Source organism: Asterias amurensis, chromosome 16 (genome assembly GCF_032118995.1).
Source record: "Asterias amurensis chromosome 16, ASM3211899v1".
Lineage (NCBI taxonomy): Eukaryota > Metazoa > Echinodermata > Asteroidea > Forcipulatida > Asteriidae > Asterias > Asterias amurensis.
The window spans coordinates 16,810,311-16,838,068 of record NC_092663.1 but is presented as its reverse complement, the minus strand read 5'-3'; the positions used below and the strand labels follow the sequence as shown (position 1 = coordinate 16,838,068).

General features: G+C 37.2%; 2 protein-coding genes across 2 annotated transcripts; one reads left to right on the top strand and one right to left on the bottom strand.

Annotated features, from left to right (window-relative positions):
• Positions 1-338: 338 nt before the first annotated feature.
• Positions 339-18,804, bottom strand: LOC139948977 (lysosomal cholesterol signaling protein-like). Its single transcript, XM_071947361.1, has 16 exons — positions 18,365-18,804; positions 15,173-15,401; positions 13,132-13,297; positions 11,912-12,066; positions 11,225-11,466; positions 10,386-10,554; positions 9,777-9,932; positions 9,128-9,211; positions 8,243-8,451; positions 7,699-7,795; positions 7,120-7,306; positions 6,634-6,860; positions 6,070-6,230; positions 4,994-5,038; positions 3,270-3,410; positions 339-1,597 (listed from the first exon to the last, which is right to left on the bottom strand). The coding sequence occupies exons 2-16, from the start codon at positions 15,383-15,385 to the stop codon at positions 1,351-1,353; spliced, it is 2,499 nt and encodes an 832-aa protein (XP_071803462.1). The 5' UTR covers positions 15,386-15,401; positions 18,365-18,804; the 3' UTR covers positions 339-1,350.
• A 114-nt stretch (positions 18,805-18,918) lies between these two features.
• On the top strand, positions 18,919-27,650 carry LOC139948978 (2-amino-3-carboxymuconate-6-semialdehyde decarboxylase-like). Its single transcript, XM_071947362.1, has 9 exons — positions 18,919-19,071; positions 20,767-20,957; positions 21,721-21,862; positions 22,011-22,213; positions 22,783-22,866; positions 23,398-23,587; positions 23,909-24,081; positions 24,569-24,667; positions 25,096-27,650. Exons 2-9 carry the CDS (start codon positions 20,832-20,834, stop codon positions 25,267-25,269), a joined length of 1,191 nt encoding a protein of 396 aa, XP_071803463.1. The 5' UTR covers positions 18,919-19,071; positions 20,767-20,831; the 3' UTR covers positions 25,270-27,650.
• Positions 27,651-27,758: the final 108 nt, after the last annotated feature.

The following is a 27,758-nucleotide window of genomic DNA, read 5'->3' as shown; positions in this document are numbered from 1 at the left end:
GCAAATGGCAAGTATAAGGGCCTATGTTGGCCCATTTTATTTAACTAAAAGCTGTCGATGTAGTGTATTTCATTTTATTAGAATTTCAAGTCATTAACCACAAGGGAAACTCACTGGGTAAATTTGGGCTGGAACAAAGAACAATATCATAAATTTATAACATTTTTTTGACAAAGAGTAATAATTTAAACCACTCAGTGGGCTGGTTCAGTGTCCATTAAAGCACCTAGCCACTACTGCAAATTACAATCATTTACAGGATTCAGTTTCATCTACAAATGATTTCTTCTTTACACTCTAAAATAAAATAAAAATGATAACCTTACTAATAGACCTTTCCATTGCAAGTCACAGTCCGACTTTTTGCAAACCAAGGTTGGAAAACTATCTGAAGCCAAAAAGCACAGCAAAAACAGATAGCCACAGTTTGTAACAAAATCACAAAAAATATATTCAAAAATAGTGTTGAATTTGTTGGAAACAAAGCAACGCATCATGGGAATTTTTTATTTTATTTCAAAGTATGCAGAAATGTTGAATTTAGTCACAACATGTTAACATGATTAAATGTTTTGCTTACATTTGAACGTCAATGCCAACCACCAGCTTGATTTCTGGCAAACTGTATATCAACACTATGAAAGATTTTTAACGATCTAGTTAATGCTATCAAATGAACCTGCGTCTGGAAGTTAGTGTAATAACAAAGGTCGGAGTTGAAAGGTTAAGGGATTAGATGATGAAATAAATCATTCCTTGATAACAACTATGTAAACCATATGTTGACCCAAAAAATGATTAAAATGAATAAATTAAATTTTGATTTCGTAATGTTGATCCTCAATTAAAGATGGCGGACTGATATAGATAAAAGTGATTTTACCTATCAGCAGCGAGTTTCCAAAAATACCAGGCGCCTTTTTTTCCTGTAACATACATATTATGTTAAGTAGGATTATTATATGAATCCGATCAAACTTATATCAAACACAATGTTTTTTATTGTTTTAAATTTGTACTTTTTTTTCTTCAACTTGAACCCTTAAGAGACTACAGCCGCCACAAATAGCTTGTACCAAGATACTCATAGAGGCCACTCACAGCTGCCAGATCTGATCTTTCACTAAACTATAAGGGTCATTACTGAAATAGTCATGACATTCATTGACATATTTCACTATTCTTCAGGTTTTAAATACAGTATCTATGTTTCTAAAAGCAAAATCAAATTTCTGTTTTTATAGAAATTAAGTCTGGACGATTGGTGATGATCATACAGAAATTAAAGATCTTCAAACAAACAAATTAAAAAAGAAAACTTAGTACTTTTTTAAAACGTTTGCTGCAGCTTTAAGTCACAACATGGAAGTCTTCACTTGTAGAATCCTCATCACTCGTGAACTTATACAACAGTTTACTATCGTGGTACTGCTTGTGATCATGATCTTTATCAACGACCGTAATAATCTGACCAATCAGGAGCCTTTTGCTGTAAGAAACAGCGGCATCTCTGTCTGTTGCTAAGCCAACTTCAACTAACCAATCAACGAGGTCCAATCCATGGAATACTTCATGATGATGAGCTTGGGCACCGATTCTGAAGAACAAGAAAGATTGAACGAGGATGATAAATTATGACTATTGTTACACATCCAGCAGCAGAAACTTGTTGAATAGGAGACGCACCTGAGGAAATGTTCATTTTTAGATGAGGGAGGAAAAGCCAAATTGGGAAAACCCACGCTGGTTTTCTTGGGCATAAAACTGATACCTTTTTAAATGCAACTTTAATATGCACCAAATGGAAATAGTTGTTGTAATCCGTTACATTTGGCAGTCTACTCAGATGTCATTCTTTGACTGAATTTGTTGCATTTGGCAGTCAAGGGACTTCATATTGGTGTGCCATTTTGTTGTATTTGGCAGTCAACTTTTGTTGCATTTCGCAGAGTTCATGGTCCCACATATAAGACAAGTCAACTCTATACTTATGTGCATACTGTTGCATATAGCAGGTCAAACACCCTTGATCACAGTCCTAACACAAACAATATGCCTGCACAATGCAATAATATTCCTTGTTGCATTCTGTTGCATTTGGCATGGTTCTCATTTCAACTGTGTTGCATTCTGTTGCATTTGGTATGGTTCTCATTTCAACTGTGTTACATTCTGTTGCATTTGGCATGGTTCTCATTTCAACTGTGTTGCATTCTGTTGCATTTGGCATGGTTCTCATTTCAACTGTGTTGCATTCTGTTGCATTTGGCATGGTTCTCATTTCAACTGTGTTACATTCTGTTGCATTTGGCATGGTTCTCATTTCAACTGTGTTGCATTCTGTTGCATTTGGCATGGTTCTCATTTCAACTGTGTTGCATTCTGTTGCATTTGGCATGGTTCTCATTTCAACTGTGTTGCATTCTGTTGCATTTGGCATGGTTCTCATTTCAACTGTGTTGCATTCTGTTGCATTTGGTATGGTTCTCATTTCAACTGTGTTACATTCTGTTGCATTTGGCATGGTTCTCATTTCAACTGTGTTGCATTCTGTTGCATTTGGCATGGTTCTCATTTCAACTGTGTTGCATTCTGTTGCATTTGGCATGGTTCTCATTTCAACTGTGTTGCATTCTGTTGCATTTGGTATGGTTCTCATTTCAACTGTGTTACATTCTGTTGCATTTGGCATGGATCTCATTTCAACTGTGTTGCATTCTGTTGCATTTGGCATGGTTCTCATTTCAACTGTGTTACATTCTGTTGCATTTGGTATGGTTCTCATTTCAACTGTGTTGCATTCTGTTGCATTTGGCATGGTTCTCATTTCAACTGTGTTGCATTCTGTTGCATTTGGCATGGTTCTCATTTCAACTGTGTTGCATTCTGTTGCATTTGGCATGGTTCTCATTTCAACTGTGTTGCATTCTGTTGCATTTGGCATGGTTCTCATTTCAACTGTGTTGCATTCTGTTGCATTTGGCATGGTTCTCATTTCAACTGTGTTGCCTTCTGTTGTATTTGGCATGGTTCTCATTTCAACTGTGTTGCCTTCTGTTGTATTTGGCATGGTTCTCATTTCAACTGTGTTGCATTCTGCCAAATGGGGTTAGGGTTAAACTATCGAAAGCTACTGTAGGCTTCTTACCAAAAGCTTTTATTGCTCTTAATTTTAAGAGTGATTACCAAACGTACGTACCTTCCCTTTAAGAAAAAGACTCTATGGAGTGAGTGTAATTTACACCTGGTTTAAGAAAGTACATCCTTACCTGACATCTTTGAGAATATCTTTCTTGCATGATTCAATGTGATGTTGAGTGAACTGTTGAATGGTGTGTGACGTCTCAGAATCCATATCATCATCATCAGGAGATGATGTTCTCTTCTTTCTACATAACACTCGTTTCAATCTGTAATAATAAACATTATAATTCTTTAATATCCGTGATCAGTAGGATTTGAGACTTTGCATGGTGGAAGTATAATCAGGAGAGGTTTGCGTTAGCACCATGTGTAAATCTCTTTGGAGTAGTGTTGGTTCTGAAAAGAACCGATGATAGACAACTCAATGTTTTGATAAGTATGCTCTGATCTTTGAGTTGAAATGTTCAGTTGTCAACCCCCGGTTACTCTCAGAACCAACTTTAACTCAAAAGAGATTTACACATGGTGTTTATAAATGCAAACCTCACCTACCATCCATCATATTTTTCCCAAATCTTCAGGCAGAAAGAAAACAAAATCGGAAACTGAAAAAGTGCTTACAAAAATATAAACCACAGAGCCTGATCTAATATTGTAAAGGATAACATCTTAAGACTGATACAGTTTCAATAGACACATTGCAAATGACATCACAGGCCCAAACAGCGCCCTCACTGAAGTAAAAGGAAAACCTGACATTGGCTGAGGCTTGTGCATGGCGCGTGCACGCTTGCACTCACAATATAGGCTTTTTATACACAATCAGCAAACATTCAACAATCTGTTACAACATGTGCATTAAATATTTGTATGTAAACATAAATTTATCACAAAATACATCGAGCAGTGCAGAGAGGGTCCATCAAACACGGTAAACCAAAAGAGGATAACAAGAGCAGCATAAGTATAACCTTTCTCACAAATTTAAAAATGCAGCATGCAAAAACAAAGCACGACAGTAAAGCATGGGCCCAAATTCAGCTGCTTGGGCAGATAGTATTACTTAGAAAGTTTGTGCAAAGCAAAAATAAGCATGATACCCGTCACAAATCGCACATGTGACATAGCAGTTTAACTGGTACCCTTATTATGGTAAGCATAATGTTACTGTGCTTAGCTTAGTTTTGTGCTTAAGCAGCTCTATGAAAATGAGCCCTGAGCCCACTTTCATAGAGCTGATTAAGCAGAGAAAGTTTCTGCTAAGCAAAATAACCATGGTACCAGTCACATATCGCACATGTAACAAGATCGTTTGGCTGGTAACCTTATTTTGTTGTGCTTAGCAACTTTCTGTGCCTCAGCAGCTCTATGAAATTGGCCCCTGGTAAATACCTACAATACAGCGAACAAAGCTTACCCAGGTCGAAATTCCAGTTGAACCTAGTTAAACTGGGTTTAACTGGAACTAGTTGAAACCAGTTGATAAACTAGTTAAACACAGTTAAAACCAGTTGGTTTAATATGGAAAATGGACAGAAACCAACTAGTTTATAATTTCAACCTAGTTGAACACAGTTAAACCTAGTCCAAACCAGTTGGTTAATATGGAAAATGGACGAGTTTGGTCACTTTCCAGTTGAATCAGTTGACCCCATTTAACTAGGTTCAACAGGAATTTTGACCTGGGGAGTGATACAAACAATCTGTACATACTATTTGCCTTAGTAAGGTGCTAGAAAATTCACTTCCCTTTTGCAATTTGCACGAAGTAAGTATGAACTGGGTTTTTAACATTTGCAAGAATTTATATTTTTGTATCCATGCATCAGGAGAGGAAATTAGTTAATACCTTTTATTTGTTGATATAAATACGAGTAAGCATTGACACATAATACTGAAGAAATGTAAGAAGAAAAATTTCATTAAAACTCCAGGAAATGAAAAACAAAGTGTTAGTTAAATCGTAGTAGTCAAGCATAAATTAAGGCAATACAGTTTTCCCGATATGTTTATTACAGGACTAAGAAAAACAAATCTGATCTTGCTTCTTCCCAATGTAAAGCCTCAAATTGCAAGACACCTACGGCAACCCTCCTACTTTTTGACCATTTAAAATTACCAACTGTTGTTTTGGACAGAAAAAAGTATACCATCTGATGAAGTAGTTGTTGCTACGAAAGCTTATTCAGTTTTTGTTATGTGATTAGTTTGTCTTTAAGAGCTACCACTACTTTCTTGTGTCTCAGCCTGCAGTGTAGGCCTAATATCATTTAGTGAAAGCATAAACACTACTGAACAGTCAACCCTCCTACTGTTTGACTATTTAACGTCATCTACAGTGGTTTTGACTGATAGATAATCTATGGCGGCCAGCAAGGTGATAGCTTAATGGTGAATGCATTTACACAGTAAACCCCACTAATGTATTACCATTCAATATCACCCACTATGGTTTTGAATGATAGAGAAGCTATGCCAGCCTGCAATATGACATAATCAAGTGCATCTACACAGTACACAGTCAACCCTCCTACTATCTGACCATTCACTATAGTTCTAAATGATAGATAAACTTCATCAACCTGCAGCATGATTAATTTCATGTGGTGAATACAGTTTAGTTCTGTGTACAGTAATGCCACCCAACACAACCCTACAGTTGAATGCTTTCAAATGGTCAGTCACTGGAAAATATTACCAATTGAAGAGTAGGTATCTACAGCCTCGGCTTGTTCATCCAAGACGGAATGTTTGAAGTCTTTAGCTTTAAGAATCTTGCTGGGTTTACTTAAGGAAATCATCTTACACGTATTTGTTTTGTATTTATTTTCTGTTTTTTTTTGGCAAGAACTCTTTAGTACAAAAAAGTTGGTTGCTTAACTGAAAACAAAAAACAACCCCAAAACAAATAAAAATTCAACTTACGCATTGAAGAATGGGATGATGACATTCCGAGTGTCGAAGCCAAACACAGCGAGGGTAAAGAACCCTTGGCAGTATGCCAAAACAGTGTCTAGAAACTCAAGCATTAAATAAAGCGAGTTTTGCGTCTCTCCGGTAACTTTCCATACACACAACGAAAACCCCTACAAATACAGAGGAACATTTAAATAATTGAGAATGAGTATGGTTTGTCTGATCTGGTGGCTACAACACTGGCTATGGCTAGATTTCCTCATCAACATTGAAGTATAGGACATCTTTAGCACAACCCCTTAGTGACAGTCGTAGCCATCATTGCGGATAGGGTATACGGCAGATAGGATCCCTAATCCTAAGCCTGGTTCATACTTCCAACGCAAGAGAGTTGAGCAAAACTCAACTGACTGCGAATTTCGTTGCGAATTTGTGACATCGATATTCATATCGCATTCGCAGGAAGCATGAACTGGGCTTCAGCCATGTTGCCCCCAGCATCAATTTACTGTAGTTGCCTTGTAAAGAGAAGTAGGGAGTACAGGCACCAAAGAGAAGAGCCTCAATACTCACAATTATCATAGACAGCAGTAGAAACAACAGCAGAAGGATGTGTCTGCTAAGCTGATGAGAGGCTGCTACATCATATGGATCTCCTCCCTCTGATGTCTGTAATGTCTTCAGATAATGTTGGTTGGTACGACGTCTACATGTCTCTCGCTGACTTGAGGAGCAACTTGCTGTGATTGAACAAGTCTGGTAGACTGTCCGCATATCTTCAATATCTTGATTGCCATTTTCTTTGATCAAAAAGAGAAAACAACGATGACTTGGGGAGGAAATTAGATGGATCTGAATATTCCTGAAAATGGTTTGGCAGTCTTGGTTCCTTTTAATCTAGACCAAGAACCCATATGTTCCAATTCAGGTTCACAGACTCTATGTATCACTAGAAACACATAAATACAAGATTTTGGGCACAATAAGCCATTTTGAGATATGGTGGAAACAACACTATGACACTATGTTTGGTTGGGGTAAATTTGTTCCCTCTCTTACCTTCACAAGATGGTCTGAGCATGCGATCTGTCTCACTCTCTGAATCAGTGTCTTCACTGGTAGGCCTGCTGGTAGGCAACATCTTCACATTGCTAAGATGACCAAAGCGGTCTTTACGATGGAGGATGACAAGAGCCGTCACAGCGAGCAAGAAATTAAAACCAAGAAGGATGATCGATGCCACCAACTAGAAAAACAAATTAATACCTCGTTAGGGGCCATTCATAATAGTCAATGTTGACAATATTTGATTTTTTTTCGAAATTGTGGGTGGGTGGGTCAAAAGAAATAACTGAAAATCGAAATTCAGTTTTAAAAAAATACAAACAGGGGAAAAAAATAAGAAAAAATTTCATCCACATTTTTTGAGAGAGCAGAACCTCATAATATCGAATTGAAAACTGTTGTACAATGTTTTATGTACCGAGTGATTTGCATATGTGGATTTGTTTTCACAGAACTCGGGAAAGTACCGAGTATACAATGCTAAACACACATTGGTGTAAGGGTAAAAAAGAAAATAAAACCAAAATAATTAGTTTAAATTGAAGAAATTAGAAAAAAAGTGGGCGAGTTTACCTGGGCCATTCCATATTGGAACACAACATTGGATGCATCATTCTTATAGACTGGAGGTGCAACTGCAACGAGGATGGCTACCAGTAGAGTTGGTAACCTGCAGACAAGATTTCACATTGGAACATTAACAACCAATCAGAGTGTTTTTATCACATCACATGATGACAAAGTGACCAATCATTGTGTCTGTTTAACATCACATGTAAACTCAATGAACATACCAGAGCCAAATTTCATGTCTCTGCTTACCACCCAACTCTGCACTTATGATCACCATTCTCTGCTTACTGTGCAAGCGCAGAACTTCTGTGCTTGCTCTTGCACAGTAAGCGAGGAATGCCTATTGACATGTATTACACGCACAAGCAATTTCCTGCTAGCCCGTAAAATATGCTTAACATAAGCGCGCTGAACCATGAAAATGACCCCAATGGAAAAAATCCATACCATTTTTACTTCATCATTTAAAAATTGATTATAAAAATAATTTATATTGTAATAACAAAGTTATTTTCCAAATATCTTTATAACATAGGACACTTACGCCCATCCATAGATGTAAAATAATGGACGGAGACGAAGGACAACACAGAGACCTCGGCATCTCATAATACAGAGAGCTACAGCTATGAGGGCTGCCCAGCATCGTGAGCTGAACACTCCAACTAGTAAGATGATTGCCTTAGGTATATTAATCCAGCTGGATTCATTGACAGTTACTTTACACAAGACGATCCCGATGGACGCTAGGAACTGAGGTAAGAGAAAAACAAAAGAAACAATTAGACTCAAAGTTGTGATTATTGATTCTGGTAAAGGGAAAATTATTTTCCCTTAAAGCCAGTGGACACTATTGGTAATTGTCAAAGACTAGCCTTCACAGTTGGTGTATCTCAACATATGCATAAAATAACAAACCTGTGAAAATTTGAGCTCAATCGGTCATCGAACTTGCGAGATAATAATGAAAGAAAAAACACCCTTGTCACACGAAGTTCTGTGAGTTTAGATGGTTGATTTCGAGACTTCAAATTCTAAACTTGAGGTCTTGAAATCAAATTCGTGGAAAATTACTTCTTTCTCGAAAACTATGGCACTTCAGAGGGAGCTGTTTTTCACAAGGTTTTATACCATCAACCTCTCACCATTACTCATCACCAAGAAAGGTTTTATGCTAATAATTATTTTGAGTAATTACAAATAGTGTCCACTGCCTTTAAGTAAATGGCACCTTTGAGGGCAAAAGTACACAAGCTGCAACTCAAGGTTGAACTTTGGACATATTCGCTCCGTTTTGGGGGGCAATGTCTCACAAATGTGAACACCTTTTGAAATCTTTAGATGTTAGTTTTACTGTGTACTTAGACTACATTTATACAGGATTTAAAACAATAGAACAATTACTTTGTCTGAAAGATAAATTGATTACCTGAGCAACGACCAGATGTGTAGTAAAATGATGAGGGATTATGTTGGTTCTCTTACTCAATATGAATACAATCAAGATCCAAACCTAGTAGGAAATAAAGATAAGAATTAGGAAGGATTTTCAAGAAACCTAACATCTTTTGATTTCATTTGGAAAATAAATTATTGCTTGATACATAAACCCTGCTAGTCTTAGTAACATTTGCAGCCAGTTGACCAACCATTTTAAACCATACATGTACTACAACTGCACAAGTTGTGTAGGGTGGCAACACTGTGCAGAGGTGCACTGTGTGGATGTATTCACCACATATCATATTGCAGGCAAGGATAGTTTGTCTATCATTCATAACTACAGTAGATGATTGATTGGTCAGACAGTAGGAGGGTTGACTGTGTACTGTTTAGATGTACTCACCACATGGAAGTATATTAGGATAGCATAGTTTGTCTATCACTCAAAACCACAGTGGATGATATTGAATGGACAGACAGTAGGAGGGTTGACTGTGTACCGGGTAGATGCATTCATAGCATGATATTGGAGGCTGGCTTACGCTATCATTCAAAACCAAAGTGGATGATTTTAAACAATCAAAGGGTAGGAGGGTTAACACAAAGTACTATTGAACGCAAGAGAGTGTACTTACACAGCAAGCGATACCGATGCATCCAACATCAACCATAGTCGCTGAGAGTAAAGCGCTTGTTTGCTCACTAGTCTGTATCGGCAACATTGACATAGTGGCTGTAATGAACATAATAGGAGCAGCTGCAAATGTGCACAGTACCATCGATGTCGCAACCTGAAATTTACAAACAAGTTTTCTATGTTAAGACGTTTGTTTTTTCTACGTTGAGTTGTTTGTTTAAAACATGTTGCAGGCCTTAAATTTCATTCTTGAAGGGGCACAGCAATAATCCTCTAGTAAGGGGGCACTTCTATTAGGAAAATGTAAATTGGCAAAGTGCACCACAGCAAAAACACATGGGCACCACGGCAATTGCTGATGGTGCAATAGGTTGTTTCGAGGCATGTGTTGAAAAAAGTTGATTCTGAGATGTGGCTAGTAAAATGACCAGTACTATAAACCAACCGAAGAAGAATTACAGGCTACTGTGAAGGAATAGGAAGCAATGATCAATGTCTGATTTCAGGATTTGACAATACTATAATATTTCAGTCCCTTGCAATAAAACTTAAAGGAAAATCAGACTCGGAGCACTGAAATAAGATTATTTTTACAAAGTCTACTAACCACATCCATGGACTGCTGGTAGAGGCTGGCAAACAAATAAACCGTTGGCGCTGTAGGAATAGTACTGTACAGGAATCCAAATGTTGCAAAGCTATCGGTCATATTAGCATCAGTTCCTCCAGGATTTAGAACTAAGACGACTTGACGGGTCAACAGAGGCAAGACGATTCTGAGGAAGGGGATGTTAATAAATGGAGAGTCAAACACTGAACAGGAGTGAAATTTATAAAATAGACAACAAGACCGTCTGAGGAATTAAAAACGGAATTTGCTCATCAAAAAGAGCCCGGCTTATGTGGACTGTCTTCTCTTGTCCGAGTGCTACGGGTTTGGCTTGGCATTTACCTGGACTCTCAGTGGCAGTGGTTTTCCCACTTAGTGTCCTGATGTTGTTTCTGGTTTTTTTTAAAAGTTATTCTCTGAAAGCTTTGTATCTCTAGAAAAAGGCACTATATCAATGTTGATTTTTAGTTTGCAGTAACACCATGTGTATCTCTACTTGCTGGGTAGATTATGTTCTTTTGAGAACTTGTCTTGTTATATATTCTACTACCGTGGAGTAGATTTTTAGAATTCAGGAGAACTCTCAGTTCTTTTCAGTCCTGCTTATTAAATACTACCTGGGCGGAAGGAAGGAAATCGGACTGGCCTACTACTTTCGCTTCGTTGCTTGAGGGGACTCCGTCTTATTAACTTCACTTCCGCTGAGTTCTGAATTGGTCTCAACGTTTCGGCTGGCTTGCTCTAGTATATAATGATACCTCACCATGCAATGCCTCAAGTCCCATATCATAGTTGTTATTACTAAAAATATTACAGTAAACACCAATAACACTTACAGTTTACATCCGATGAGTAGAATCGGAGTCAAGAAGAACATAGCGGAGGACTTCTTGATCTTACCAACCATCCCGATTCCAAGGAAGAATAGAGCAGTAGCAGAGAATGAACTTGCGAGAACATTCAGGAAGCCGGCAATAATGGCAGGAAGCTTCTGTGAGAAGAGGAAGTTGCTACAGATTCCTAAGAAGACCATAATGATGATTGGATTGGTCAAGAGTCCCTTCATAGCTCGTCCAAACTGTCCCAAAAAAAATAATACAAAATAATTAGGACAAATATATAAGAGTAATATCATCCAAGAGTAAGTTGGTGAAATAACCTAAAAATCAGTCTCAAATTGTTTCTAAAAGACAGTTTTATAAACAAATTTCTTAAAGGATATAAGCATAAAAAACTATTTATATTGCTTACATGTAGCTTAAAAGGGCAAGAGGTAATACCCCAAACCAAATGTACATAAAATAGGCACCCAGTCAATTACCATACAGTTTACATTGTTTGCTTAGCAATCATTTTTTCCAAGCAGATTTTCTGCTCAGAAAATGGGCTCAGAAATGTGTGTTTTGTTGACATAGAAAGACTCTGCAGGGACTAGTGTTACATTTTGTATTGATATCTTAGGCCATTTTTTACTGGTAAGTAACATTTATAATATTTTGTAACATAATATTAGTTAGATTTACCATGACGATATTAGAGCTTCGATGCGTTGCCTGTCTATTCCGCTGGATCTCCATGGAGAGGAACCCAAATGGGTTTAAGATGGCTAAGGAGATGGGTCCAACTAGGTATAAGTAACTGACATATTCTGGGTGGTGGGTACTGTAGATGGCACTGACTGTAATGAAAGATAAATGGGTTTAAGATGAGAGGTGTTTAATTTCTAAGGAGAGGAACCCAAATGGGTTTAAGATGGCTAGGGAGATGGGTCCAGCTAGGTATAAGTAACTGACATATTCTGGGTGGTGGGTACTGTAGATGGCACTGACTGTAATGAAGATAAATGGGTTCAAGATTAGAGGTGTTTAATCTCTAAAGAGAGGAACCTTAATGGGTTTAAGATGGCTAAGGAGATGGGTCCAACTAGGTATAAGTAACTGACATATTCTGGGTGGTGGGTACTGTAAATAGCACTGACTGTATTGAGAGAAAAATGGGTTTAAGATGAGAAGTTTTTAATCTCCAAGGAGAGGAACCCAAATGGGTTTAAGATGGCTAGGAAGATGGGTCCAACTAGGTATAACTGACATATTCTGGGTGGAGGGTAGACTTGGTACTGTAATGGCACAGAGGAATGAGTTGGTGGGGGTTATCTTTGGAGATGAAGCAAGTTGAATGATAAGTATGACGGCATTTGTCTTTAACTTTTTACTGACTGGCCAGTTGGACTAGTTAGTTTGACATTCACTGTCAGCTTATTCATAAGGCAATGTTAAATGAAATAGAGGTGCTTTTTAAAATGCAGAGCAGGTAATCTTACATAAAGTTAAGGTTTAAAGGAACACGTTGCCTTGGATTGGACGAATTGGTCTATAAAAAGCGTTCAAAACCATTTGTTATGAAATGCATATGGTTAGAAAGATGTTTTAAAAGTATAATATTATGTTCCACACAAGTATCACTCAAAATTGCACGGTTTTCCTTCTACGTCGCGAACTAACACGGTCGGCCATTTATGGGAGTCAAAAATTTGACTCCCATAAATGGCCGACCGTGTTAGTCGACAATGTAAAAAGAAAACCACGCAATTTCGAGGCATATTTGTGTAGATCATTGTATTATACTTTTACAACATCTTTCTACCCATATGCTTTTTATAACAAACGGTTACATAACGCTTTTGAAAGACCAACTCGACCGATCCAAGGCAACGTGTTCCTTTAACGAGAATGAGTTAACTTACTGATTGGATACCCAAGGGCAAAGTCATTGCTTTGTGTGGCAAATACTGCAAAGATTCCTGCCCTCCCAAGATCCATGCGTCGACCAATAACCAGTGAAGCTAAGTACACTATTACAAATAGGATTGTTTTTGAGATCAAAATAGCACTCCAGAATAACCAGTTCACCTGAAAATGACAAGGGAAATTCACAATAAGATTCAAACGTAAAGCTGTCACTTGAACTATTTTAATAGGCTTAAAGACACTGGACACCTTTGGTGATTGTCAAAGACCAGTCTTCTCACTTGGTGTATCTCAACATATGCATAAAATAACAAACTTGTGCATTGGACTTAATTGGTCGTCAAAGTTGCGAAATAATAATGGAAGAAAAAACACCCTTGTCACAAGAAGTTGTTTGCTTTCAGATGCTTGATTCCAAGACCTCAAATTCTAATTTTGAGGTCTCTTGAAATCAAATTCAAATATTTTAGTGGAAATTACTTCTTTCTCAAAAACTATGTTACTTCAGAGCGAGCCGTTTCTCACAATATTTTTTACTATCAACAGCTCTCCATTGCTTGTTACCAAGTAACTATTTTGGGTAATTACCAATAGTGTCCAGTGCCTACGTGTATAAATAGAGATCTGTGGTTTAAACAACAAGAAAGTTTAATCGTATTTGGTTTGCGATAACACCATGTGTATCTTAGTAGTAGTTACATAACATGTCCTTTTGAATACTTGTCTTTCTATAGGCTTACTGCAACGGAGTAGACTTTTCTAAAAACAGGAGACTTCTCAAAAGGTTGAAAAACATGTTTAGGTTGAGAAGAATTATGACAGTGATTAAAATTGTAATGGTAACTTAAAGTGTTTTCAAATCTTTTTTCTTTACCTTTTCCAGAAACACTTTGTGTTACTATTGCGGAATGAAGCTGATTAATTAAAAAAAACCGCACATTTGCTGGTGGGGGGGGGGAGCTGTTTATGATAGACAATTTATGCATTATGCATTTTATGCATTATGCAGGTCGCACTGCTAGAAAATATCATATGTTTCGAGAGTGAAGTCCGATCGTTAAACTATTTACATAAATGCAATTAATACATCCAAAGTTTGTCATAAAAGAGAATTTGTAAAAACACAATCTAACACTCCACCTAGTTAGTGTCAATAACAAAAGGCAAAACAAACAAACTTGGAATGTAACTTCAGCTGAATTTAGCTTATATAATGACACTTTTTTGCGCTCAGGTAGTTCTAAAGGTCATAATAAAATCAAACAACAACAGATTTTTAGGTTATTTAGTAAGTAGGTTATTTTTTGGTCTGCACAAGCATCAACGGTTAACCTACACAGTGCATTATATTCATACCATAAAGCCTGCCACTATACCTAGAAGAAGATTCTAATCTTATGGCCTATAACTTAAGTGGCAGAATTCTGCGCTTTTTACAGGGTGCCTCTCAAAGTTTTTTTTCCAGTTCTTGCTGGAGTGTGAGAGAGGGTTTCAATGGTAAATCTAGTTCTTGAGGAAAGGGGGAGGGGTTGGGGTGGGGGGGGTTAAGGAATATTACTGGACACTGTATTTTGTTAGCATAACGCCATAGGTCCTTTTGTTTTGTAAGCAGTAATACTAATGGGCATCAGTTAATTATATTTTTCGTTTGGATAGTAGGTTCTTACAGAGGTGAGATATCCATACATGTAGATTGGAGTTCAATGGTCAATTTTGTGACTCAAGAACTACTTTATGGTTAGAGTGAGGGGTGTGGGAGGGGTGGGGGTGGGAAGGGTAGGGGGGGGGAGGATGCAAGTTGTTCCTTCTCCTTGCACTGTTGATGTTTTTGTTATGGTTGTTAGTTGGTACTGTTAGCAGTTTAAGGCCGTATCCGAGTTGGAGGATACAGCTACGGCTCTGGCTGTTGCCAAGGGTAATGCTCAAGGGTGTGCATTACTTCAACTCATGATGACTTGGAAATCTAGCCATAGCCGGAGCTGTAGCCGCTTTTTCAGACAAAACCTTATTCTCTTACATGTAAGTCATTATTCTTACTTTTTGGAAGTCCAATTCCACCATTGCTTTATAGACTAACGCCGGAAGAGCAAAATATGTGACATAGTTTCCAAGACCCTTTGAGTTGGCCGGAGAAACTATGCGAGTTCTCCCGGCGATGTATCCAAGGAGGATGATTCCAAAACATTCTAGAATGGCTGGATACAACTCGTTGAATGTCTCCGCAGTTGGAGACCCTGTGTTGTTATGCATTGTGATGATGTTAAGTCTGCGTTTAAAGAAAATCAAATATTGAGGAGGGTTACGTTATCGCAACTACTAAAGGCTGTGAACTTCGCTCTTGAACTGGCAAAGCTAACTTGCTTTTGTAATGGGAACTTTTTTGAGGAAAATGTCAATTAGTATTGAAACTTAAGTAGTGGAGTGCCTTTTTTTTTTTAAATCAGAACATGAAAGCAATATTTAATGAATTATAATGAAAATAATGATATATAAAAACAACACTTAAAAATAAAATGAAATCACAAAATCACCGACGAGCTTATAGATTATAAATGAAACACAACACTACAATAAATATTAATAATAATAATAATAATAATAATAATAATAATAATTACCAGCATTTTAAATATGCTCTACTTAGAAAACTAAATCACAGCGCTTATATATTTAGAGGAAAATAAATAAAGAAATGAAAAATCAATTGAATTAAAATGAAATTAAATGAAAGCCACCTGAATGCAATAAGTTGATTAATGTTGAAATAAATCAAGAAAGAATACATTATTTAATAATAATATTAGAAATACAATTAATTTTAGTAATTTATTTTTATTAAGGCATTGAGGTATTTGTAATTTACCTCATCTTGATGAGTGACCCATCATTTTTTATTTTTTTTTCCCATTGTTTTCCTGCTTTTATTTGATACCAACACTACCACTCTCTTTGTAAAAGTTGATGAGTTGGCCGGGCCCAATTTTATAAAGCCTGTAAGCACAAAAACTTGCTTAGCATAAAATTTCTTCCGTGCTTGATAAAAACAGGATTACCAGCCAAAATTCCATTTGTTGCACATTGCTTGTACTGACTACTGGCATTCAGCTGTTGCTTGCTTATCCTGAAAATCATGTGGAAATTTGGTTGGTAGGTAATCCTGTTTTTATCAAGGAAGAAATTTCATGCTCGAAGCAAATTTTTGTGCTTACAATAGGCAGTTTCAGTCAAATTTAATGCAGGTGATTTTTTCTCTGACAAGATGTAGTCTGGTAAGGTGTATTCTTAGAAGTAAAAATCAATTTAAAATTTTGAAATCGGATGTTTGGTTGCAGAGATATACCGTTTTTAATGAGCGTGGATCGTGAAAAAAACGTACCCGTGTTCAAGTTCAATTCTTATGTTTTTCTTCATATCGGCCACGGCCAAGTTTAATGCACAGCCTATGGCAATAGAGGGCGCACACTAGGCGAGCGCCCTCTATCTCTTACAAACTGTGCTTTGAGGCGCTAGTATGATTTTTTATGAACGGCAAAAAGTGATATTTTGTGAATCAAACTGAGGAGCGGCATCGTGGGGAAAATTGTTAACTATAAAAATTAAATATGTGTTAAGTTTTGCAGGTGTTTGTGTGAATATTCTTTATTAATTATGTCAACAAATAGCATTATTGAATTAACCAGAATGGAATAAAATTAAAGAGTTTATGACTGGTGTTTCCTTTAATTTAAGATCAGTTGATCCTTTGATTTAAAATTGTAGCATAAACACAGTAAAACATTAGAACAATCTTTAAAAAACTTGAGGATGAAGGCATTTGTATACATCGATTATTTTTGTTATATTTACAAAGACAATTTCTAAAAACCAATGGCTATAATTATACAATCAATTTTTTTGTTCAACTTTCGTTTCAATTAGTATAGGCCTTTAAAAGTATATAACAATACTAGTTTCTTTTGACTCAAGATGAGCAGTCTGTTATTATCAATTCAGAACGTAGAAATTATCAAAGAAACAAGATCGGGCAGCTTTCCAGCTTTCTATTATTAGAGCCCCGGCCTATCAAACTTATTGTAACACACGCCCTCTTGTGGTGGCACATCACGGAAACACGAAGATGTACGAGTACGACGTACATGTACAATCGTGCGTATTTAGGACAACTTTGCAAGAAATGGTCTAACAAAACCTTTCTGCGGGAGAAGAAAACATAATCAAATTACACCAAATTTTCACAAGTTAAACTTAAAAGTATGGGAATTAGCACTGACAAAGTCGCATTCAATTTTGATGATTGTCTCTGGAAGAAATCTTGATTCAAAAAATGGAAAACGCCGACAAAAATAGGTTTTTATGGTAAAAGCTATGCGACTAGCTGCACGATGTGCGGAATTTTATCGGCTACACGATGATGTAATCGTTATCTCATTTTGTGTAAACATGTGCTCCCGCATCGCAAAAAACCGTCTTCGGGCTTCTTCGGCGCTTTCCGAAGATTTCCGAAATCCGTTGTCCACGGGGTTCAAAGTTGACGTCATGCACAAACGAATGGGCGCTGCACGCCAGGCCAAGCTTCTGTTTTTTGTCGTTGCTCTCTTTTTTTTACAATATCTCCGAAACTATTCATCCGATTTCGAATATTTTTGAAATGTAAGCACGGGGAGAGAATGCTCCTGCCTGCTGTCAAGTCTCATAGTTGTGAGTTGTACAAAATGTGAGTTATGATTTAATATATTTCGTTCTTTTTTTTCGGGGCTGTGTGTGTGTGTGTTTTGGTACACGTAAAATCAACTTGATGAAACTGCCTACTTACAAATACAGGCTGAAATTGGGGATTGGATGTCACATTTTCCTCAAAACTCCATGTATGATGTTATAACAAATATTTACTTTTGAAGTAAAACAATCTAGTCACTCACTTCACTCCATCCATGATCATGTTCTTCTACTTCTAGAAACTATAAGGCTCCCCTGTGAGCCTAATAGTTTCTAGAAGTAATGGGATAACTTTCCGTATGGCGCCACCACATTTTCACTCATTTTTACAAAAAGGGATATCTCATTGAGGTAAATTAGATACTATATTATTTCATATCGAATGAAAAAGTGGTGGCGCCATACGGAAACTTTTCCCCTTTTATTTTTGTTAAATCTTATATTAATTGTCTTGAACTCTTGATCATTCACCACAGTTAGTTATTTTCCCAGTGTGAGTGTCATCCAACTTACTTGTCCGGGCGGGTTAGTAACGATCTGTCTCTCTCGATCGTGGAGCTAGCTCATGAGCTACGCCTTTTCGAACGGGATTTTTTTGAACTCTTCCTTCCTCATGCTTCCTCCATGCTCAGGCCTTCTTACACGGCCCCCTACCACCATCACCTGCTGTGTGATAATAAATCGTTATCACCCGATCGGAATTCTATTCCTATTAGTATTGTTGTAACTTGTATAATATGTAAAATTGCGTAACACGGGTATTGTTTATTTATAAAACTGTCAGACCATGGAGGTCAGGCTTTATCAAACAGCTTCATGGTCGCACATCCTTCCTGCCTGGTCTCTCCTAATAACACTCCTTCCTCTTTGGACGAATAAATCGTACCACAGTCCCCTTTTGTGATGCAAAACCAGAGATCTTAATACTAGATAGCACAGATGTCATCATTTATTCATCAGCAGGCGATCACATGCATTTTTGACATGAAATTATCACTAGAGGGCGCCCTTATTAAAATATCGTAGACAAAAATATTAAACTGCGCCCTCTTGCGACAATATACAGAGAACAAGGCGCGCCATTTTGTGTCCCTGACCGATTTCATTCGACGTCATATTGTTATTGTTTTTTCTCGGTCGGCCATGAGTCATTGAAGTTCCGAAAAACGAAGACATTGTTCAGTACATTTCAAGAAACGACACTTCATCACATGGTAAAGGTATGTATGTGTTTCATTGTGTATTAAACCCAAACAAGGAAAAACAGATACAATTTTTTAATTGATTCGGAAACTGGGAACGTTTCCGTCAGTGTCATTTCTTTTTTTATCGTAAGTTTTTTATTTTTTATTACAATATTAGGCCCTAACTTGAGTTGAGAATGAGATCGTGATTTCTTAAAAATTAAAATGAAAAACCATTGTCAGGATTGTGAAACATGCCATAATAATTTTGAAATGGTCTTCAATTTTTTTTAATAAGGTATACTAATGAATGTAGTCTGGGTGTACTCCTAGTCCTAGAACTATTTCGGTTTCGTCCGGCTATCGTCTCCCGTAACCTCATAGGTTTATATCTCTCACGCGTTAAACGATCATGGTTCAATCATTAATTAATGAATTTTGGAATCAGAAACCGTAATTCAGTCTCCAACTACTCCGTTTTACCACTACACTACAAATGCTGATTGTCCCCGAACTCTGCCGAACGCATCGCAAAGTCACGTTTCCCAAGACAAACGTGGAGAATTATTGGATAAGATTCCGTATGGCGCCACCACTTTTTCACAAATTTTTACAAAAAAGGATATCTCATTGAGGTAAATTAGATACTTTATTATTTCATATCGAATGAAAAAGTGGTGGCGCCATACGGAAACTTTTCCGAATTATTTACACACGTTTGTCCTAGAATAAAAAACCACTCAATCCGTGCTTTGCGTACAAAAACATATGGACTCGCTTCTGGGAACCAGACTTCTGATTCCTAGACGCGTGTCCTTATACTTTGTACACAAAGCACAGATCAAGTGTTTTTTTTATTCTAGGACGGACGAACTTGTGCGATAATTCTCCACATTTGTCCTGGGAAAAAAATAATATGCGCACGCTCGTCACCTGTCGTGACTTCGCGATGCGTTTGGCAGAGTTCGGGGACAATCAGCATTTGTAGTGTAATGGTAAAACGGAGTAGTTGGGGACTGAATTACGGTAAGAATTTATAACTTAACATTTTTTGAGATTGCGGAGTGGGTTCTCTGGTCGCCCCCTCGGACATTGAGATATCAAAGGACACATAGAGCCTAATTTTGGCGAGATTAAAATTAAAAAAAAGAGAGATTTCTGATTCCAAAATTCATTGAACAATGATTGAACTATGATCGTTTAACGCGTGAGAGATATAAACCTATGAGGTTACGGGAGACGATAGCCGGACGAAACCGAAATAGTTCTATGAGTAGTCTGGGTGGTAGTTTAGTTTAGTTTAGAACTAGAGTAGTGTATATTTTTATATTTTTATTTTAAAGTAATTGTTTAAAGTTTTTATGTGGCTTCTAACCTAACCATGCTAACTATCGGAATTGTGTACAGATTTTATGACATTAAAATGTTATACTCTGATATCTGTTTTCTGTTGTTTAGGAAAACGCTTTTTCTTGGTTTCAATGGCATGATGACTGAACTGGTGTTCTTTAACTTGGCCTTGCTCTTTATGGGTGCGTTCGATTAGCTTCCCCGGGTCGACCCCGGTGTGTGGCGTTTTCTTTTTCCAGGACGAACATGTGCAGATAATTACCCACGTTCGTTCTGGAAAAAAAACACGCCACACACCGGGGTCGACCCAGGGAAGCTAATCGAATGCACCCACTATTAAGATTGATTTGACTTTGTATTTTGTTTTTCTTTGTATTCCAGCTGACAAAACAACTTTCAATTGAGCTCAACTACCGATTAGTGAATAGCTTCAACTCGCTACTTTGATGAGTTCCAACACAGCTTCCGACGAGGAACTAAAAATGACGACGCCAACGCGTCTGAAAAAAACAACAATGAAAATTGATGTCCATTGTCATATTCTGCCGGAGAGATGGCCCGATCTCAAAGAGGTAATTACTCAAATATTTCATAACAAGTTTTTTGTTTTATATCTTAGCAGGCCTGTTTCGTTTTGTTTTTGAAAGGGCAAGGACACCAAGGCATTTTCTCCTTGGTGAAGGGCACCCTATGAGGAAATAGTAAAAAAATTCTACTAGAGCATTTCAAGGGCACCATGGCAATGGGGGGGGGGGGCATGGAGGCGATCGCTGTTATTGCCTCTGTGAAGTATCAGGCCTGTCTTAGTTCTTTGGTTCTAGTTCTACCCAAATCAATTATGTTAGTCTACAGCTTGTATTGTTGTCAGTTCACCAGCTCTTCAATCTGATAAAACAGAATGTCTTCCTGAATCTGAATTATCTGAATCTGAAGTGTATAGTTGACAAAGCATTCCAATCGAAACATCACATCAACTGATGGAATTTAAGTTTTAGGCGTGAGTGAAAACCCCTAAAGAGGAGCCTGAGCCAGAGCCTAAGCCGAGGTTTGAGAAAGGCCCAGGGGCTGGGCGTGTAAAAAAATAATCTGATCGAGTAAAAGTGTCCAGCCGTCGATTTCACACAAGTCTTCCTAACTTAGGATTAGTCTTAGGACTTAGGACGAGTTAAGGTCCGTATCAGAAGATGTTAGAATGCATTGAACCCATCCTACATGTAAGTTAGGACGAGTTACTTGTGCTAATATGAGAGTTTTGTGAAATCGGCTGCAACTACATAAAAGCCCCATAGTTGAGTCTTGACATTCAAGCTTTAACAATTCATTTTTCATCCACAGAGATACGGATATGGTGGATGGATACAGATGTACCCTCACTGCGAGGGCAAATCTCGGATGATGAGAGATGGTAAATTATTCCGAATTATTGAACATAATTGCTACAATCCAGAAGAGAGGCTTCGTGAAATGGATGAAACAGGTATTTAGTTGTTTTCTCAATTCTTATTATTTGATTTCGATCAGTACATTGATTGAATTTTGGTACAAATAATTTACTGATTAATCGATAGATTTGATTAATGGATTTGATTGACTCAATTTGATTGATTAATTGATTGATATTACAGGTGTTACAGTACAAGCATTATCCACAGTACCAGTCATGTTCAGCTACTGGGCTAAGCCAGAAGACACTCTAGATCTTTGTCGAATTCTCAACGATGATCTCGCTAAGACGATCAAGAAATATCCCACAAGATTTGTCGGATTGGGAACGCTGCCGATGCAGGCACCTGAATTAGCTGTGGAAGAGTTGAAGAGATGTCGACAGGTGAGACTCCTTAATCTTAAACATGATTTTCCAGCTTGATAAGATGGTTTTTTTCGGGTGGCGCAGGGCACCAATGATGTAGAGATTAAAAAGCGTCAATCTCACATACAGTGGTCGATTCAACAAAGTACCAAGATTAATCTTGAGATGAGTCGGCAGTTACGATAATTATCTGTACAGATGGATTGCACTAAGTGTCATCAACTGCTATATTTTATGAAATGTGCACGCGTGCAAGGCTATTATTGGCTAAGAGCTGTGCGTTTTTTTAACTGCGGGGTGGGTTTGTAGAGGTGCTGGCCACCTGTTCCTACTCGCCACTCCCTGGCTTTTTCAGCTGCTTTGCTTCTTCGTTTCTTTATGTATCGATTTGTATATTTATATTTTTATGCCAGTGTAAAGTCTAAGAAAACTAAAACGTGTACATGCACTTTTGCATTGTTAATACATCAAATATGGTGGTTTATAATGCTTTGAGAAATCCCTCAATTGAGACATCACACTTTAAGCAATTAAGAGTGATTTGCAATCTTAACTCTTAGTGAATCTTAACTCTTCTTCTCGTTCAGGAGCTTGGCTTTCCTGGAGTACAGATCGGCTCACATATCAACGACTGGAATTTGGATGCACCAGAACTACAACAAGTCTTTGCTGTAAGTAAACTTAAAAGTTGTCCACTTGTGAAATGTTAGTTACAACGTTCTTAATTACCAGTAAAATTCTCTCCAGACACTGTAAAACTTAAAGACAAACCATAAACCTTTTGTAAAGGTTTTTTTTGGGAGATACGTTTCTGTTTTGACAGCAAGGGATAACGTTCTGTTATTATTGTTTTCAACCAAATCTTAGAGAAAGGGTGTCAACATTTTATTTTATATTGTTTATTGTTTGCTCAATTGCAATTTTTTATGAACTTATGTTGTTCAAGAAAACAATTTTGCTGACAGTGCATTCAGTTACAAGATCTTTCTATTGATCAACACCTGCTGTTCTTGAATTTCGCTCTTAAAGGGGCACAGAAATTTTCCTCTGGTAAGGGGCACTTTATGAGGAAAATGTCAATTTGTATTTGAACTGTGCAAAGGGCAACACAGCAAAGACACAGGGCACCACGGCAATTGCTGTGGGTGCCGTAGGTTGTTTCGAGGCCTGTACTGATTTTTCCTGACCATTGACCTTTACAGGCAGCTGAAGAGTACGACTGTGCTGTGTTTGTCCACCCATGGGATATGGAGCTTGGTGGCCGGATGGCTAAATATTGGTTGCCATGGTTGGTTGGGATGCCTGGTGAGACGGCGACGGCGGTTTGCTCGATGATCTTCGGTGGCGTTTTGGAGAGATTCCCAAAACTAAAAGTCTGCTTTGCACATGGAGGTTGGTTTCTTGTCAGGATTTCGGACAATATATGTATTTTTCAACTTTCTTTATCTGCACTGCCTTTGTCAAACTAATGCTGTGTCCAAATTGGCAGCTACGGCTTTGACAGTGGCTACTGCTTTATTTGGATCACTGCATCAATGTATATGTAACAGGTAACAGTTGTAGCCGTAGTTAGCAATTCAGAAACAGCCTCAGTTTATTCTTTGATGAATTTGTGTTTGGGCAGGAAGATTCTTTATAAATAAACAAATTAACCAGAGTATTAAATAATTCAATAAACAAATAGATTAATTTGCCATTTTTATTTGAACCTAGGTGGAGCCTTTCCCTTCACCATCGGTCGAATCGAGCATGGCTTCAACGTCAGACCTGATCTCTGTGCTGTTCAGAATGATGTGAATCCAAGGAAGTATATCGGCAGAATCTACACAGACTCGTTGGTTCATGACGAGAAAGCGCTCCAGTTTCTTGTGTCAACTATTGGGGAGGTACGGTCTTCAAGTTTCTACTTTCAGTTTCTTATAAGGAGAAGATTTATCACTTTAACACGCAGACTGGTTGCTAGTGACTGGTTGAAATTTCTTCAGAAAAATACCAATGTGTGTGAGCCTTTTTTACTCAGAACTTTCCTAGAGTTCTGGAAAAAAAACATCACAGGCATAATATTTTTTTTTCACAGAACTTGGGAACGTACTGAGTTTACAGTAAAGCACATAGGTAAAGGATAAACCAAATGTGTTTTTTTCATAGAAAAGTTGTTATAAAAAAAATAACAAACGCATGGTGCAAATTCTTATAATTTTTGATATATTTCTTATCTTTCTGAAGAATGTTTTCATATGCATTCAAATGTTTAAAGAAGTTCTGTTTTCTCAAAAATTAGTGTTTTTCTGGAATGGAGTTGAGTATTTCAAATTTATTTTGTGATTTGAAATCGATTTGGGCTTTATAATAATTTGGATTTGTTGTTTTTAGAACCGAGTGATGCTTGGGAGTGATTACCCGTTTCCTCTTGGTGAACATCATCCTGGGAAACTCATCGATTCCGTTGAGGATTTCACACCAGATCTTAAGGTAAGAATCATGTCTCTTAAACCTCCTTAATTTCATGATCCTTCCTTTGTACCAGAAAAAATCCCTTGCTCCTACAATTTCACCTCTGTCTTTAAAGTCATCTGTATGTTTTGTCCAACCTTAATATGCATAGTCCACATTGGTTTATTTTATAGTGACAGTTGTATTGTAACTAAATTTGTAATCATTGTAAATACTAATATATTCATTGTCTACCTTGTTTTTATTTTTTATGTAATTGAAGCCAATGGGAGCCAAATTTCTGTATTTCGCTTACGATGCAGACAAATAATATTTATTTATCTATTTCAAGCTAAAAGTCTTGTTCATTTCCATTTTTTTTTTTACAATTGTCCAGAGTTTTGTCCCATCTCTGATGGGGTTCATGCCATGCTGATTCTTGGCTTTCTTTGCCTTCTTATTTGTAGGATGCCCTTCTAGCAGGAAATGCTCTTGAGTTTCTTGGTCTTGAACGAGGCCAGTTTGAGCCAGCTTGTCCATCGTCATCCTCCTGCACGCCACAATTGAACACAAGTAACAATCACTCTGCACCAGAGACAGACGAAGGCCCCTCAACCAAGAAGCAAAAACTTCAAGTTTAAGAAGGTGGTGAAAGCTTCACTTTAGAGCGACAGGAAGAGGGTGATGTTTTCTTGTCAAGAAGAATATGAACAAATTTGAGACAGTGTGATGATGTTCGTTACCTGAATAATATGCGCGTGATTTTTTCACAGAACTCTGGAAAAAATTTGAGTAGACAGTGCTTACACACACTAGTGTAAGGGGAAAACCAAATAGTATTCTTTTTCAAATTCTTTTACAAATTTATTCGATATTTACCAACCGCTAGGTTCATTCATTTCTTGAGGTTATGGTCTGGAATGTGAAGGTCACTCTTTGAGATTCCAAAAGCGGCTGTTAATTTTACAGGAAGTTCCAAAGAGTTTATACAAATCTTGTCTTCTTTACAGAAATTTGGAAGTCTGTTTAAAGCTCTGGTGTCGAAACTCTCATAATTTTTTACAAAATGTCGAGTCGATGAGTATTGGCTGCAGTCATAATTCAATCTTCCTAAAGGAAAGATTTGTAAAAGCTATATAACCCTTTGTTGTGCCAGTGCAAAAACATTTCAGGATTTTGCACAATGTTGTACATGTATCTCACAGAAAAATGCTCCGTGCAAAAATGTCCTATCTTGTTGCATACTTTTGTGTGAACATGCGGACTTTATACGGGAGATACAACGTTTTGACAATTTCAAACAAACTTGTGCTTGACCGAAGTACAATTTTAGGAGATGACATTTGGGCACTAGCACAACGATTTCATGTTGGGAATGTTATTGTTGAAAGGGCAAGGCCACTTCCTTTTTGCAAAGGGCACTGCTTCAGAGGGCTATGGCCTGATATTTCCCTCTTAAGCCAAAGTTTGAAGCTTATTAAAGGAACATGTTGCTCCGACAAGTTGGTCTTTGAAAAGTGTTTGAAACCGTTCGTTATAAAAAGCATATGATTAGAAAGATATTTTAAAAATAGAATATAATGATCCACACAAGTATCACTCGAAATTGCGTGGTTTTTCCTTTTACATTATCGACTAACATGGTCGGCCATTTATGGGAGTCAAATTTTTGACTCCCATAAATGGCCGACCGTGTTAGTTCGCACCACGTTAGTTGTTAGTTGAACCACGCAATTTTGAGGCAAGTTTGTGTGAATCATTGTTTTCTACGTGTAAATCATCTTCCAAACCATATGCATTTTATAACAAACGGTTACAAACGCTTTTTAAAGACCAACTCGACCGATCAAAGGCAACGGATTCTTGGATTCTATTTTAAGGTTTCATGTGAGGTATGTTTTTGAAATCATTTTAAGTGTTTATTGGGCATTTAGGTTCTTTATCTGCAGCCAGTGAAATATTGTTTGACCTGAAGATTTATTTTGTTTAATATTAAAGGGACAAGTTGCCTTGGATCAGGCGAGTTGGTCTATGAAAAGCGTTTGAAACCATTTGTTATGAAATCAATATGGTTAGAAAGATGTTTTAAAAGTAGAATATAATGAACGACACAAATATATCTGGAACTTGAGTATTTGCCCTTTTACTTTGCGAACAGTTGCCATTTTGTGGAATCAAAAATTTACCGAAAAAGGTCACAATAGTTTTCTCATATTATGAAAAACTTGAGGTTTAGGATGAACATATTTTGCATAAAGCTTGTTCCTCTAAAATGAGTTATTAAAAGAACACGTTGCTTTGGATCGTTCCAGTTGGTCTACAAAAAACGTTTGTTACCGGTTGTTATAAAATGCATATGGTTAGAAAGATGTAAAAGTAGAATACAATGATCCACACAAACATGCCTCGATATTGCACAGTTTTCCTTTTACCTCGTTGACTAGAATGGTCAGGCCATTTTTGGGAGTCAAATTTTTTACTCCCATAAATGGCCGACCATGATAGTTAGCAAAGTAAAAGGAAAACCACGCAATTTCGAGGCAAATTTAAGGGGAACATTGTATTCTACTGTTAAATATCTTTCCAATCATATGCATTTTATAACAAACGGTTAACAAACGCTTTTTATAGACCAACTCGTCCAATCCAAGACAACGTGTTCCTTTAAGTGAAAGTTTTAAATCTTTAGTCTGAAATGAAAGCTGTAACAGGTTCTACAGACATGAACTATGTACACGAAGCTTTCACTATATGCAAAGTTATTGACAATTTATTGCAGCTGTCAAAACGAAAATCTTGAAAGGGCATTTCATAATTAAGTTAACAGGGTAAGAATTTCAAGTTGTTTGCTAAAAAAAGAGAGCTTTGTGCGATAGGTTTAGAGCATCCAATATTTATAATTATTTTTTGGTAAAACAAACTAGGTTAAAGTATCATTGTAAATAGTGTACAAAGCTTGCAGTGACAAATGTACCCAGTGTGTTTGGGTATGCATCACATTAAACAGTTATTCAACAAAGTCCATAGTTTGTTTTGATTTCAATTTGATTGTTCATCATATTTCTAACCCTAGGAAATCTTCCATTCAACCCACTATGAAATGTTATTGTCTGATTGAAAGAAGCACAAG

Coding starts and splice junctions, on each gene's coding strand:
- LOC139948978 (XM_071947362.1), top strand. CDS start 20,832: ATGAGTTCCAACACAGCTTCCGACGAGGAACTAAAAATGACGACGCCA. Junction 22,867..23,397: donor AACTACAACAAGTCTTTGCT/GTAAGTAAACTT, acceptor TGACCTTTACAG/GCAGCTGAAGAGTACGACTG. Junction 23,588..23,908: donor AGTCTGCTTTGCACATGGAG/GTTGGTTTCTTG, acceptor ATTTGAACCTAG/GTGGAGCCTTTCCCTTCACC.
- LOC139948977 (XM_071947361.1), bottom strand. CDS start 15,385: ATGCATAACAACACAGGGTCTCCAACTGCGGAGACATTCAACGAGTTG. Junction 12,067..13,131: donor TGCCCTTGGGTATCCAATCA/GTAAGTTAACTC, acceptor CTTTCATTACAG/TCAGTGCCATCTACAGTACC. Junction 7,796..8,242: donor TTTTACATCTATGGATGGGC/GTAAGTGTCCTA, acceptor TCTTGTCTGCAG/GTTACCAACTCTACTGGTAG.